At 37.6% G+C, this 16,404-nt stretch overlaps 1 protein-coding gene across 1 annotated transcript in view; it reads right to left on the bottom strand.

The window, feature by feature from the left end:
• Positions 1–3,764: 3,764 nt before the first annotated feature.
• Positions 3,765–16,404, bottom strand: part of LOC107548773 (endoplasmic reticulum mannosyl-oligosaccharide 1,2-alpha-mannosidase-like) — a 30,800-nt gene continuing 18,160 nt past the window's right edge. The window contains exons 14-15 of the mRNA XM_016229579.1: positions 13,998–14,192; positions 3,765–3,800 (exon numbers count right to left, since the gene is read on the bottom strand). Of these exons, the coding sequence (XP_016085065.1) occupies positions 3,765–3,800; positions 13,998–14,192 (231 nt within the window). The remainder of the gene's footprint in view (positions 3,801–13,997; positions 14,193–16,404) is intronic.

The following is a 16,404-nucleotide window of genomic DNA, read 5'->3' as shown; positions in this document are numbered from 1 at the left end:
CACAAATATCCTTTATGTATTTAATCCCATTCTATTAACCGATGTCTTTGCTTCTGTCCTTCGATGATCCAGTTCAACCGTACTAATAAGCAAAAATCTGTCTTTTTTTATTGCTGAAGTGTGTTGACATTTCTTCTTCTGCATTCTACTGAACGGACGTAAATGTACTTTCCCTTCAGCCTGAGGCTTATTCATTTCACTTTTGGTGTGAAGAGGCTTTTACATTTGCCAAAAATAGAACTTTTTTATTTTAAAAACAAACAAGCAAGCCCTGTCCAGATTTAAAAAGTAACGTAACGCATTACTTTCTATAAAAAGTAACTAAGTATTGTAATTAGTTACTTTTTTATAGAGTAACGCAATATTGTAATGTATTACTTTTAAAAGTAACTTTCCTCAACACTGTTAACTACAATAACCCTGTCTACAATGATTGAAAGCAAACTGTCATGAATCCTAGACAGAATAAACATATAAATAACATTTTCCTAATAAATAGCATTGCTTATGCAACTTCATAAGAAACACAAAAGTTCTCCCCAAATAATTCTTAACCTGAATTGCAACATTCTGATCCCAAATTTGCATTGATTGTGAGTTTGTGTTGCAAATAACCTCTCAATTCAGCCAGAGAAACTATTACTTTTTTGGTTAAAATAGAAACACATAACCTACTAGTAAATCAAGAAACCAGGTTAATACTCTAAATTGAATGTCCCTCAAGGGTTTTAGATGCATCCTTCAGTCATGTTTTACCTCTCTATAAACATTTACAGCTCTGACCACATTACCACATGACCACGTTTCTGGCCGGCACTGGCACAGGTGTCGATGGTGACTCACGTCAAGAGATGACAACTGGATATACCTTGTCAGAATCTCAACCCAGCTGAGCTTTGACCACGAGATTTCCATGGAAAGGCATTAATCAGACGTTCCTAGTCCACCTGTATCGGATAATGAGGTGTCTAGTCATTTTCTCAGAGCTTAGCAACATACAGGTCAGGGAGGGAGGGACGGAGTGACAGTGAGTGATTGATGGGCGTAATTAATGCAGTTACCGAGTATAAGCGACAAGGTGGCAAGGTAAACACGATTATTCTGCCGTGCCTCCGATTTGGACATAGACAGAGTAACAATGAGTTGAATTCCAGCTTGGTAGGCACCAGAAGAAACATCTAATTAACTCTCCCTATCCCCCTGACTGCATCAGCACTGCTAATGGCCTTGGCTATCTGTTTGATTTTCAATTTATAGTGCCGACCGCAGCACCTTATTGCACATGCCGAAGCTGAAAAATGTCCTGAGGAATAAAACATCATACGATAGCACTATAGTCAGTTTGACAGGGAACTAATAAGAGGCATGTGCAATGCATTGGTGATGATGTGAATTTGTTTGTATACGCAGTCGACTAGGGAGCTTTATCTTCGCAACGGCTGACTGTATTAATCTCTGTTTTGAGAAAAAGCTGCTAAGTATGTTATGTAATAGGCTTAGGAAAGAGTGACTCAGAGCATCCTGGAGGTATAGGTGAAGAGTGCGAATGGATTTGGCCTTTCAACAGTCACAGACACTATTCAAGACCCCAGAGAGTCAGGTTTGTGTATGTGTGTGTGTTCATACCTAATAAGCAACTGCATCTTTAGTTCTTGATCAAGAGGATAAAGGGAATTACCACAGCCATCATTCAACTTTAACTTAACCTTAAAGGAATAGTTCACCCAAAAATGAAAGTCTTCTAAAAATCTACTCACCCGCATGCCATCCAAGATCGAAGATTGGAACAGATTGGGAGAAATAGCATTACATCACTTGCTGCAGTGAAAAGGTGCCATCAGAATGAGAGTTCAAATAGATGCTAAAAGCATGACAATAATCCACAAGTGATCCACACGACTCCAGTCCCTCAGTAAATGTAAAGCTGCATGTTTGTAAGAAATAAATCCATCATTAAAGCATTAAACTTTAAACTGTTGCTTCTGGCCATTTTTTGAGTCCATCATCTATAATAATAACATATAAATCCATTCTCTGTTGTCTTCTAACATCAAAATCCACCAACATATTTATTTATGGATTTTTTTACAGTATATATATATACTGTACATACCAACATATTTATTTAGAACTGTTTTTGCTTGTAAATGGTTTTTAGGATTAGGATTTGGGTTAGGTGTGCATATGTGCATATTTCTCACCTGATTCAGATGAGATGACGAGAAAGCAATATATTATGGAGAAAGCAATATTATGGATAGAGGACAGTTTGAAGTTAAAAAACGTCTTGATGGATTTGTTTATTACAAACATGCAGCTTTTCGCTTCATTGGAGTTGTGTCGATTGCTTGTGGATTATTATGAGGTTTTTATCAGCTGTTTGGACTCATTCTGACGGCACCCATTCACTGCAGGGGATCCATTGGTGAGCAAGTGATGTAATGTGAGAGTTAATCAATTTTCAGCAAATTGACTGCTTTAAATTATCAGCCACTTACCACAAAACTAATATTAGTAAGTTGATTACCCTTCCATAGGCCCACAGGTATTCAAGGAGCTTGGGTTTGGCTAGTTAGGATCAGCTCCTACTGGTCAATGTTGGAACTACACACTCTGCTAAGCGAGCTAAAAACTGTTCAGAATGCAAAGTGTTAAATTTTAAAAGCCTTAAATGGCAGGTCTAAAAAAAGTAAAGAGTTTGAGATGATGACTTTGAAATAAGTGGGCTGTAAATAAATATCTGTGAGATCGAAGAAGATGAGGCTTCTCATTATGGATCTCATTTGTCTGCTGGTCACTCACTTGTTCAAGCAGCTCAGGTAATGTCATTGAATTACAAGGGCAATTTGCCTCCTCTGCCAGATCTTGGAAACCGGTGGAGTCAGAGAAGGAATGTGAAAGTCCCTGCTTTTATTGCTAACGTAAATTAGTCCGCATTCCTTGGCCTTATAGAGAGATGGATGGGTTCAATAAACGGATCTATTTCTTTGGCACTGTCTCTTACTTTCAACCGTACTATATTTGTCCTCTGGGCAGTTTAGGATAAACGGGGTACTTTTTGATATACAGTGTTAAAAGTCAATATCTTAATATACTGCATCACTTGGTGTAGAGTATAGTACAATGAATCTGAGAGGTGTAGGGGTCTAAACCCCCTTTTAAGGACAAGAGTGTATATATATATATATTATGCAGTGTATACACAAAAATATAGTATAAATACTATATTTAATCTGTATATTTGTATAGTATCAATATCTAAACATCCTTAAAACAAGAAATGCATAACTACTTCCATAGGCAGCTCAATTTAAGTGAGCTTTAAACTGAAGTTTAAGCTATTTAGGTGAAGTTGAAATGTAATTTAGTTAAGTTTATGCAATAAATAAATAAATAAAATGTTTATTCTTAAAATAAGTAAATAAAAAATACTGTAGTTAGATAAGTGCCAAAGATTTAGGCACTATGTCCTACCTTAACCAGCAGCTTGTGCATTTATCATTTTGAACTGTACTCAGTGTGCCCTGAAATTTTTCATTTTAGCATTATATTCATAACTGTTTATTTTTATTACCTGTTATATTTATTGCTCATTATTTACTGTAGCGTCTGGGGAGACCTGCCACTGTTCCCAGCTGCTAGTGCCATTGTCTTTGTTATATGTTGCACCACTATTATGTTATATTTCATTGTCATTCTTACACACAATGTCCTTATTCATCCATTTTCTTGCCATTGCCTGTCATGAAGCTTCAGGAAAATGTTCAGTCCATAAAACACGGAGGCTGACTGCGGTTGACCTGGAAATGAAAAAAAACAAACAAAAAACAGCATTACTCCCATATAATATTACGAATGCTCCCCTATATTTTCAAAAAACACAAAGCTTTCATTTCAGCCCACCTTGAAGTGAATCCTTGCTGGGAAGAAATTTCACATTATGGGTTGTATATACTGTAATATGCCAGGAAGTCTCTTCATTTGTATTGATCTAACAGTTTGTGGTAACAAATAGCATTAAAGCTGTAATGACAAGAATTGATTGCTTGTGCTGTGTCTTCACTTTAGTTCAGAAAAACTGTAATCAGCTCTCTTTAATGGCTTTAAATCACCACCTTATTGTGGGATAAACATTATCACTTTGTAATACAAATGATCAGCATTGCAAAAATGGCAGTACTCCAACACTGTGTCCTCAGTGGACGGTTATGTGGGGACTCTGCATGTCTAATTCTCAGTAGAGAAAGCAATTTACAGCAAAAACAGCCAAATGGCCATGGATGACCTTTCCAACCTTAACAGTTGCAGTGACCACTTTTCTCTCGCACACCCTTGACCTTTATTAGTTTGCCTCATTTTGACTTGTATGTAGAATTTCTGTCCTTATTAAAGTGAGTGGCATGTCTCTCAAGGTGCTTTAAGACTTTTAATCAAGTTATAGTAGGGAAGGGAATCTTTACCTATCTAACAAAAAATATTGTATGTTCTAAGAATGTTGTGTTAACATTAAGGGAACATTCTATTGTATGGAATTGGAACGCTACTTTTTTCCCCTGTAACTAGTAGTGACATTTAAAAGATGTTAGACAAACTTTAATTTCAGATCAAATAAGTTTGAACAAATGTTCTATTAAGGTTACTGGAAGAACGTTTGTTTGTAACTTTGAGAGAACCTTGCCAGAATGTTCTAAGAACATTCCTTGTTAGCTACAGTTGATAGACACCTAAAATCTGGTCTGATTCTGGGAATTACATAACGGTATTTGTTTTTCTTCTTCTTTTTTTTATTAATTAACGAGTTTACTGATTCATTATATATATATATATATATATATATATATACTGTAAATGATTTTGACAAGGTATGGAAGGTTGATCAATATTAATTTACACATCAGCTTCTCCAGAAAATTCTGTCGCTGCTCCACTCAATGAGTGTGACGCAATTTTCCACACACCTTAAAGACAAAATTCGTAATATTTAGAGCAAAACATATTTCAAATATCTTTCACAGCCCAAACTTTTAATAAACTGCTGAATTTAAATATGAAGTGCAAAGGGCTTCTTTTTATCAGCAAGTCGCTCTTTGTATTGCCTGGGCCGCTCTAATCTGATGCTGAACTTCCCTTTTATTGTGGATGTGATTCATTCCGCATTACCTGTCTTTGTTTTATGGGTCTAGCTGGAGCTCTTTCAAAGAGCGAATGGCGTGGGCGCACCACGCACGCACCTGTCAGCTCATTTTAGCGCGCGCCTCCGCGCTCCCCAGCTCAGCTGAGAGCTGCTGTGTTTATCGTTAGCTTATAATCGTCAATCCGACAGGCCGTCCCTGTGGAGCTGCTGTCAGACCACCGGGGATCGCATGTGTGACGCATACAGCCCACGCACCAAAGGCCCTCTCCAGACAAACCCAGTTAATCTAGCCGTAACTGCACCAGGAGGAGGAAGTCGGTGCTTCACTGCACGAGTGAACTGATTTTTAGAGTCATTTCCACCTCGTAAAATGGCAGGTGAAAACATCTCCCTCCGTCTTGCTGTCAGTCCCCGACTCTCATTCTGTCCGTCCCTCCATTCACCTTGAAATCTGAAAGCACCTCCTCCTCCCTCTGTCTGGAAGATTCCCATTTCAATATCCGAAACCCTTTTAGTCCGACGTTACGAGTGCTAGTTGCCCATTAACGCTCACTCCCAGAAGGACATCAAAATCGACCATCTTTTCCTTCTGTTTAATCGTTCCTGACAATTTACTCTATAATGGAAACTTTTTAATTAATGCACATACTTCTGAACTCACAATAAAGGCATGCATTTTGAGTTTTGCGTCGCAGGGACGTGAAGTGGGTCTGAAATCAAAGAAATTTAAAGGCATAGTTCACCCAAAAATGAACATTCTCTTGTCATTTACTCACCCTCCACTTGTTCCAAACCTGCATGAGTTTCTTTCTTCTTTTGAAAAATAATATATTTTAAAGAATGCTGGTAATTCCATATTATGAAAGTCAATGGCTACCATCAACTTGGTTACCAACATTCTTCAAAATATCTTCTTTTGTTCTCAACAGAAGAAACTCGTACAGCTCTCACACACCTTAACCGAGAGACTGTCAAAGAGAACAATTTAAATACACTGTAAACTTCTCTTCCAGGCTACCAATACATCTACTCCTTCCGTGCCGTTTAAAAAAGGATCCTTCAAAGTTCAGCTCATTAGCCCAGGGCTTTCAGACAGTGCGCAAGCTTTCACTGTGTCCCTCATTTCACCCTCAGCTCCACACGGATTTCCAAGTACCCAAGCCAGCTGGAATACTGGCGGAATACTGTGTTTACTCCAAAACCGCACCCTAGGGTCTGTCTTAACTCCCTCTCATCACACCCACACAACTGTAAACCTCTGGCTAAAAGCAAGCATTTATCATTTTAATGAGGACATTTAGCTGTTGTTATTAAGGGACAGATCATTAGAATGCCAAAGAATTCCCTTTCCCTTTCCAAGTGCCTGTGTTCCACTCAGGTGAATGTAACTCAGATGACAAAGTGCAACAGTCATGTCTGTTATGTATCCATAAATTTTTTTTTGATTTAGAGTAACAAATAAACCACATAATGAGCTCTAAGAAATTTGAGATCAGATAAACTTATTTTAAAAGATGAGTTCACCCAAAACAAAAATTTGCTGAAAATTTACTCAGGCCATCCAAGATGTAGATGAGTTTGTTTCTTCATGTGAACTGATTTGAAGAAATTTAGCATTAAATCTCTTGCTTACCAATGGATCGTCTGCAGTGAATGGGTGCCGTCAGAATGAGAGTTCAAACAGCTGATAAAAGCATCACAATAATCCACAAGTACTCCACATGACTCCAGTCCATCAATTAACGTCTTGTGAAGTGAAAAGCCGCACGTTTGTCAGAAACAACTTCATCATTAAGACCTTTTTTAACTTCAAACCCTTGCTTCCAGCTAAAATATGAGTCCTTAATCCATAATATAGCTTTTTCCTGTAAAAAAAAGTTGTCTTGTCTGAATCAGGAGATTCCTTTGAAAAATATGATAGAACATATTGCCTGGGCCGCTCTAATCTGATGCTGAACTTCCCTTTTATTGTGGATGTGAATCATTCCGCATTACCTGTCTTTGTTTTATGGGTCTAGCTGGAGCTCTTTCAAAGAGCGAATGGCGTGGGCGCACCACGCACGCACGCACCTGTCAGCTCATTTTAGCGCGCGCCTCCGCGCTCCCCAGCTCAGCTGAGAGCTGCTGTGTTTATCGTTAGCTTATAATCGTCAGTCCGACAGGCCGTCCCTGTGGAGCTGCTGTCAGACCACCGGGGATCGCATGTGTGACGCATACAGCCCACGCACCAAAGGCCCTCTCCAGACAAACCCAGTTAATCTAGCCGTACCTGCACCAGGAGGAGGAAGTCGGTGCTTCACTGCACGAGTGAACTGATTTTTAGAGTCATTTCCACCTCGTAAAATGGCAGGTGAAAACATCTCCCTCCGTCTTGCTGTCAGTCCCCGACTCTCATTCTGTCCGTCCCTCCATTCACCTTGAAATCTGAAAGCACCTCCTCCTCCCTCTGTCTGGAAGATTCCCATTTCAATATCCGAAACCCTTTTAGTCCGACGTTACGAGTGCTAGTTGCCCATTAACGCTCACTCCCAGAAGGACATCAAAATCGACCATCTTTTCCTTCTGTTTAATCGTTCCTGACAATTTACTCTATAATGGAAACTTTTTAATTAATGCACATACTTCTGAACTCACAATAAAGGCATGCATTTTGAGTTTTGCGTCGCAGGGACGTGAAGTGGGTCTGAAATCAAAGAAATTTAAAGGCATAGTTCACCCAAAAATGAACATTCTCTTGTCATTTACTCACCCTCCACTTGTTCCAAACCTGCATGAGTTTCTTTCTTCTTTTGAAAAATAATATATTTTAAAGAATGCTGGTAATTCCATATTATGAAAGTCAATGGCTACCATCAACTTGGTTACCAACATTCTTCAAAATATCTTCTTTTGTTCTCAACAGAAGAAACTCGTACAGCTCTCACACACCTTAACCGAGAGACTGTCAAAGAGAACAATTTAAATACACTGTAAACTTCTCTTCCAGGCTACCAATACATCTACTCCTTCCGTGCCGTTTAAAAAAGGATCCTTCAAAGTTCAGCTCATTAGCCCAGGGCTTTCAGACAGTGCGCAAGCTTTCACTGTGTCCCTCATTTCACCCTCAGCTCCACACGGATTTCCAAGTACCCAAGCCAGCTGGAATACTGGCGGAATACTGTGTTTACTCCAAAACCGCACCCTAGGGTCTGTCTTAACTCCCTCTCATCACACCCACACAACTGTAAACCTCTGGCTAAAAGCAAGCATTTATCATTTTAATGAGGACATTTAGCTGTTGTTATTAAGGGACAGATCATTAGAATGCCAAAGAATTCCCTTTCCCTTTCCAAGTGCCTGTGTTCCACTCAGGTGAATGTAACTCAGATGACAAAGTGCAACAGTCATGTCTGTTATGTATCCATAAATTTTTTTTTGATTTAGAGTAACAAATAAACCACATAATGAGCTCTAAGAAATTTGAGATCAGATAAACTTATTTTAAAAGATGAGTTCACCCAAAACAAAAATTTGCTGAAAATTTACTCAGGCCATCCAAGATGTAGATGAGTTTGTTTCTTCATGTGAACTGATTTGAAGAAATTTAGCATTAAATCTCTTGCTTACCAATGGATCGTCTGCAGTGAATGGGTGCCGTCAGAATGAGAGTTCAAACAGCTGATAAAAGCATCACAATAATCCACAAGTACTCCACATGACTCCAGTCCATCAATTAACGTCTTGTGAAGTGAAAAGCCGCACGTTTGTCAGAAACAACTTCATCATTAAGACCTTTTTTAACTTCAAACCCTTGCTTCCAGCTAAAATATGAGTCCTTAATCCATAATATAGCTTTTTCCTGTAAAAAAAAGTTGTCTTGTCTGAATCAGGAGATTCCTTTGAAAAATATGATAGAACATATTATAAATTCGAAACAACAATGCAAGCAAACACATTAATCAACCATGTTAGGGAAAAAACAAAAAACAAAACAACTACATCCAATTAATGCTCCAGCATTCATTCAATTCATATGACTATGACTAAACTTATAAGACAAATGTCATCTTCCTTTATTTTGGTGCCCTTTTCTCAGTGGAGCCAACAGAGGCCATGTTTGAAGAGGTAGGAACAGTCCTGATGAGAAGGGAAGCAATTATACAGCAGTTTCTCGGTGCTGGAGAGGTAGCGGCCACAGGCCTGTCACACTTCGCTGTCATGCAGAAAATTGGCCATGCTCAAGCTGTGAACTCTGGGAACAATTTGACCATATCAGGTCAGATATTCCTCAACTAGACCACCAGCTTTATGGCCAAACAAGTGGATACATTTGAGTTGTAATTCTCAGGCTCTGCTCTGGGATATAGACAAGCCACTGGCTCTCAAAACCAAAAGTTTGTGTTCAAGTGTAACCATAAATAATGAATTTAGATTTATATGTTAATGTTTAAATAATAATACATATGTAGAAGAATGGCATATTAACTTTCTGAGTCTGGAAGAGTAAAACATTTTAATTCTCCTTATGCTGAAGCTCTCAGATGATGGGAAGTTGTGATGTAAAGTAGTTCTGGACAGCAGTTCTCTATCATAAATGCATGAGCGAACACGACATTGACATTCTGCAGACAGGTCAGAGTCATCTGATTTCCTCACATCGGCAACCAAGAAAGTGCATGACTGAAAACCCTCACACACAAGTCAGCAACAGAAAATGTTTACAGCGGAAATTGGAAATTCTCAGTGCTGTTTCTACCCTGGTTGCAATGGGCATCCGAGTGGGATCAGAGATAACATGTGCATGGCTGAGGTAGGGATCTGTGTAGATGTCAGGCTCTGTATTGCTTGCCTCTGCATTTGTTAAAAAGAACACAGACAACTTCTGCTTGTTGGTTTTATGTGTCAATGTAGGAATAGTTACAAGACTATACACAAAAAAGTTGCACTTTAACTGTAGTGCAAAATACAACAACAAAACTACAAATGCGCTTCTATAGCCAAGACAGCCATCTTCTTTTCCAGTAAAAAATAAATATATATCTATATATATATATATATATTGAATAAATAAATAACATCCTTAAAACAATAACTTACTTGAGAAGCAAAATTGCTTTGTGCATTATGTTGATTTGTTTTAGAAGAATATATTTTGAATTAACTTCATTTTTTTGACAAATTGTTCTTTATTATATTTAATAAGAAAACTTAATTCAAGAAATATTCTCTTGAAAGGGTCTTCTTTATTGTTTGCTTATCAAGTAAATGGATCTCATTTTAAGGATGTTTTTACTGGAACACAAGACAAAATACTGACAAAAATATTTTCGCAATGTAGCAAGGCAAGTTTTTCAAACAGTATTTACAAGGACAATGTTTACAATATTCATGTAACATCCACTTCCAAAGGGGTCATTTGACAGGATAGCATTTTTTGTCATAGATTTTAAATAATGAATATGTAATATTATGCATAATTTAAATAACATGACAAAGTATGCATAATCACACTATAGGCTAGAGTTCCCGTTTGTTAGGAAACTAGAAATATACATTGTATAATATGCAATCTCAAAAGTGCCATATTGCAATTGCATGTGATAAATTGGTGACTTCATTTCACTACATAAAAATTCAATGCAATACATTTTTTTAAAAATGAATAATTAAAGGCAAGTAAAGCCAAAAAGAACCCCAAACAAAATAACAACAAATGCTCATGTCAATGGCTATTAAAGGAATAGTTCACCCAAAAATTTTAATTTGCAGAAAAATTTCTCACCCTCAGGCCGTCCAAAATGTAGTTTGTTTCTTCATTGGAACGGATTTGGAAAACTTTAGCATTACATCACTTGCTCACCAATGGATCTTTTGCAGTGAATGGGTGCCGTCAGAATGAATCAACCATCGCTTCAAACCATTGCTTCTGGCCAAAATACGAGCCCATAATCCATAATGACACTTCCTCCAGTGAAAAAACTTTATCCTCTATAGTCCTATCACAACAAAATCCACTGACATATTTGTTTAGAACTGTTTTTGCTTGTAAACCGTGCTTGATCTGTGTATATTTCTCTCTTGATTCAGGCAAGATTACATTTTCACTGGAGAAAGCAATATTAATAGAGAACCGGAACGGTTTAAAAGTTAAAAACGTCTTTATGATGGACTGGAGTCATGTGGATTACTCGTGGATTATTCTGATGCTTTTATCAGCTATTTGAACTCTCATTCTGATGGCACCCATTAATTTATTGGTGAGCAAGTGATGTAATGCTAAATTTCTCCAAATCTGTTCTGATGAAGAAAAACTCTACATCTTGGATGGCACGAGGAGGAGTACATTTTAAGCAAATTTTTATTTTTGCGTGAACTAATGCTTTAACTTGTTTTAGTTCATTTTTGATTTATTTTTATACTTTACAAATGTCAACAACCTCAGAGACCTGCTCGTATCTTCACCAAACAGCTCAGCTGTGCAGGATATTAAATTATACATCTAACACAACATGACCTTCACAAACCCTCATCAGAGCTGTGTCCACTCATTTAACACTCGCTCACCAGCACAAACGGTAATCACAAACCACTGATTGCAGCAAAGAGACGAGAGAAGCAATCAGGGAGAAATCGCTCATTATCATGCGATCATTCTGTATTCTATAAATCGAAAGGCACAAGGGATGCAGATTTTGACACCGTATCACTAGAAGCAGCAAGAGAAATGTGACACGGAACAGACATATTGTAATGCAAATGTCAATCACCCTGAAAATGGATTGTTTCACATGAAGGATTATTTTGCACTAGTTTGACAGCTTCTGAAAGCCTGGATGTTTTGATTGGATGACTGCTGTTTGACCAAAGACACATGAGATGATAGGAGAAACAAGCACTTGACAGTGCAGATAAACTCAACAGGTGATACAGAACAGTGATGCGCATATGAACTGGAAAAATCAGACCAAAAAAAAAAGGACCTACATAAAGTTTTTGTAAACCAACCGTTCACCTAAAAATGAAATTTCTGTGATTATTCATCCACCTTCATGTCATTCCAAACCTGTAAAACTTTCTTTTGTGGAACATTAAAGGAGAAATTCATTCAGAATTGACCAGAAAGAAAGTATTTCAGGTTTGGATTAAGTAAATGATGGTGTTTTCATTTCATTGTTGGCTGAATGATTCATTTAATCTCTACAATCATCAAACATATTGAAACAGATGGCAGCATGGGGATATAAATTACCACTGTGTTCCAATACGACAAGGGAAATTTTGTAGCTTTAATGTGATGTTGACTGTTGATCAGACAGTTTAACCTTCAAACAAAGTTTTCAATGTAGTTTTGCTGTGAAATTTGAATGAATAAATTAACATATATACACATCTGAATGCAGTTCAGCTAAATGTAATATCCAGTGCCGCACAACAGCTTCCAAAATTTGTAAATAATAAAGTAAATCTACAGCACAGCATTTCAAACAGGGCTTCGGGCGGCATCCACTACATCAAATCATTAACATTCACTGAAGTACGCACACTAAAGTCAACATAAATAACAGAAAAATACACAATCCAAGAGGGTTCCCAAATAAATCTTAAGATGATGATCTGTAAAGTATTCAATATGTTCCCTAATGCATCCTGACTCTCACAAAAGGGAAACATTTAGAAATTGACACGTAGAGTCCTTTTGTAACAGCCTGCAAAAATAAAGGCGAGCCACTCACATCCATCTGTACACACAGAAAGAACAATGTAAAAAAAAAAAAAAGAAGTCTTCATTTTACAAAGTGCTTTGTGTTTTTCACAGTGTGTGATTTCAGTAGTCTGCCGTGTGATTTACAGCGCTCTGACACTAATGTTTCTTTCCAAAATATGGAAGATGGAACATCTGAAAATGGACTTTTCCAACATGCAAGAGTGTCACACTTTTCAGGCGTCCCATGAGCTCAAAGGTAAATTAAGTCTTGTAAAGTAAAAAGTGGAAACAATATTTCTGATATTTCACCACCCATAAAACCGCCACCAAATCTGGGTGAATCCAAATCTTCTGGGTGAATAAAGAGTGTCACAGAATTTGAATAAATCTCAAATGTACAGTTAAAGATCGGTGTGTAACCTGCCACCTCAGTTTAGAGCAGAAACATTCCTGCTCACTTGAGTAACTCACTGCAGAGAAGGTCGCTTTCTGTGGAAGCCTGCATCCTTTCCTGTTGAAGCCAACTTACAAAGTGCTTTGTGTTTTTCACAGTGTGTGTTTTCAGTAGTCTGCCGTGTGATTTACAGCGCTCTGACACTAATGTTTCTTTCCAAAATATGGAAGATGGAACATCTGAAAATGGACTTTTCCAACATGCAAGAGTGTCACACTTTTCAGGCGTCCCATGAGCTCAAAGGTAAATGAAGTCTTGTAAAGTAAAACGTGGAAACAATATTTCTGATATTTCACCACCCATAAAACCGCCACCAAATCTGGGTGAATCCAAATCTTCTGGGTGAATAAAGAGTGTCACAGAATTTGAATAAATCTCAAATGCACAGTTAAAGATCGGTGTGTAACCTGCCACCTCAGTTTAGAGCAGAAACATTCCTGCTCACTTGAGTAACTCACTGCAGAGAAGGTCGCTTTCTGTGGAAGCCTGCATCTTGTTCTTCAGAGCAGATAATAGAAAAGATAAACACAAAGGCCTTAATTGGACAGTCTGAACATAGTTTCTGCTCTATTTGGGAAGCTTATTACCATTTTATTTTTAGACAATGGAGAGAAAATGAAAGATGGATCCATTCCAAAACCTGTATCAGCAGTTTAAGGCCACGGCTCCAAACGCCCAGGGAGTTTATTGTCAGAAATAAGTGGTGATTGTACAGGTTAATGTACCTTCACATCGATGTCCCGTCCGTTGTTGGACTGCAGGTTAAAGTGAGCGATCTCTGGGCTCAGGCCCGTCTCCATCTGCGCATACATCTGATGACACGTCTCCATCAACTGCAGAGCCAGCTCCATGTGATCAGCGGGCAGGCCGTTGTGAGCACCGAGAGCCAGCGTGCCAGGAAGAAAACACACCAAATGATCCTGGATCAGACAGAGAGAGTGTTGTGATGGAGAAAGAGATTAACCCTGTAAAGCCTATTGTATCATATTTGATACACAAAATTATAAGGCTGATAATTATCAGCATGACCAGAACTTGAAAAACCTGATGTTCACAATTTTTTTACATGCCTTCTGTTGGCTGATTGATAGTTCATAGTTTTTTAGCACGGAAAAGGCCTTTTAGTTTAATTCTAAAAATGTCCACCTTCATGTTGTGGTACATGTGCCTTTTTGCTGTGAGATCTTTAATGATTTTTATAAAGTAAATTTGTATTGTTAGTAATAATTCAAGATGAACCCTTACTGGACTGAAGCAACTTTGGTTTACTTCATTATCCATACATATATATATTTTTCTTTAGAAAAATCTTGTAAAAATGTGAGTATCAAATATGATACATGAGGCTTTTTGAGGAACTTTTATTTGTATTTCTCTTACTCATCTTTGTACTGCATTGCATTATATGCACAATTCAAACTAAAGAGCTTTGATGATAAAAATATGAATTAAATATAATCTTACTAAGACTATTATTATTGGTAGATAGAACGGCAAATTATATTTTACTGTATGCATAGTATGCTCCATACTATAAAGACCTTATTGTTTTACATTACAAGTTATTAGAATTTTATCTTACTTTTTGACCATATAAATATTAGCAACTGCACCAAATTACATATTTGTGCTCAGTTTGGTTCTCCGAATAAAGAGTTCTCCGTTTTTTTCCCTCGAGTATGAGCTCCATATTTGTATGTATGAAATATACTCATAAAAAAAAAACATAATTCAACACATTTTTAATTTTATTATTACTATTATTATTTTTTAGATTTTATCTAATAAACTCTTCTATTAAAAAAAAAAAAGATTTTGCTTAAAGACTTATCAAGATTTAAGCCTGGAGATTATAGGAACAGATGCCGGTCGTATATAGACTCAAGATATTTACAAGGCAACCACATAAGGAATAAATCAACCAAAAATGAAAATTCTGGCATTATGTATTTCACCCTCATGTTGTTCCAACTCTGTAATTTTTAACTCCACAACACCAGTCAAATGCTTCCTTTTGTGATCTGATGATGCTTCCTGTCACAGAATGAGGCAGAAAATAAGTTTTGGTCTAATTTAACATGAGAGTGAGCAAATAATAACAGAATTTTCATTTTTTTTGGTGAACAATTCCTTTTAGAACGACACGGTGGCAGAAATTAGGTGAAGTTATGACTCACCATTTTGGGATTGAGACGGCCGTTGGACAGCTCCCCAACAAAGGTCAGTTTACTAGGAGAAGTCTGTCTCAAGAGATTCTTTCTGACGCCTTCTACAGCCTGAAGATAGTCCTCCAGCAGCCTAGAAAGATAGACATGCATGGTACTCTGCATTTGATTTGAAGCGATTAAGTTCGCCCTCTAGAGGCAAAATAAGCTATTGCATTTTAATTGTACATTGAGAGCATTCCAGACTCCAGTTGATCCTCATACGTGTCTCTGTGATGTATAAAATCCAACATATAGAAAGCGAGGGGTGCAATTCAACCCCATCAAGGTCTTAGTGAGATTAGCCAGACAGGATACAGAGCTCATTTAAATGGACCACCTTCCCCGTCAATGACTAGTATATCCATCACTGACCTGGTCTTGAGTGGATCTGATATTCCAGACCAGAGATATTTATCAAACCTCATTAAAGGGGTCATATGATGTGATTTCAAGTTTTCCTTTCTCTTTGGAGTGTTACAAGCTGTTTGTGAATAGATTAGATCCCTAAAGTTGCAAAGACTAAAGTCTCAAACACAAAGAGATATTTTTAAATAAAAGTTAAGACTCCTAAAACGCCTCGTTTAAACACGCCCCCCACATGTCTACGTCACTGTGTGGAAAGATTTGCATAACACCGCCCAAATGTTCACGCAAAGAAAGAAGGCGTAACTTTATTGTTGCTGCCACCGCCGCCGCCATGTCGTGAAGACGCTGTGTGTTTCGTTGCGAAAGCGAAAATACTTTGTTTGGCCTTCCAAAAGAGGACACGACTAGAAATCAGTGGTTAAGTTGTTTTTACAACACTGTTCCAGAACAGTTCAACCCAAATATTCAGATGTGTGCAGTGCATTTTATGGAGGACTGTTTCCTGATCCTGGTAGAGTAGACTACAATGCCGGCTGTTCTGACTCACAGACTGTAAGTA

The sequence above is a fragment of the Sinocyclocheilus grahami genome, unplaced genomic scaffold (genome assembly GCF_001515645.1).
Source record: "Sinocyclocheilus grahami isolate Dianchi unplaced genomic scaffold, SAMN03320097.WGS_v1.1 scaffold355.1, whole genome shotgun sequence".
Classification (NCBI taxonomy): Eukaryota; Metazoa; Chordata; class Actinopteri; order Cypriniformes; family Cyprinidae; genus Sinocyclocheilus; species Sinocyclocheilus grahami.
Note: the sequence above shows the minus strand (reverse complement) of the source record. Positions and strands in the feature narration are given on the sequence as shown.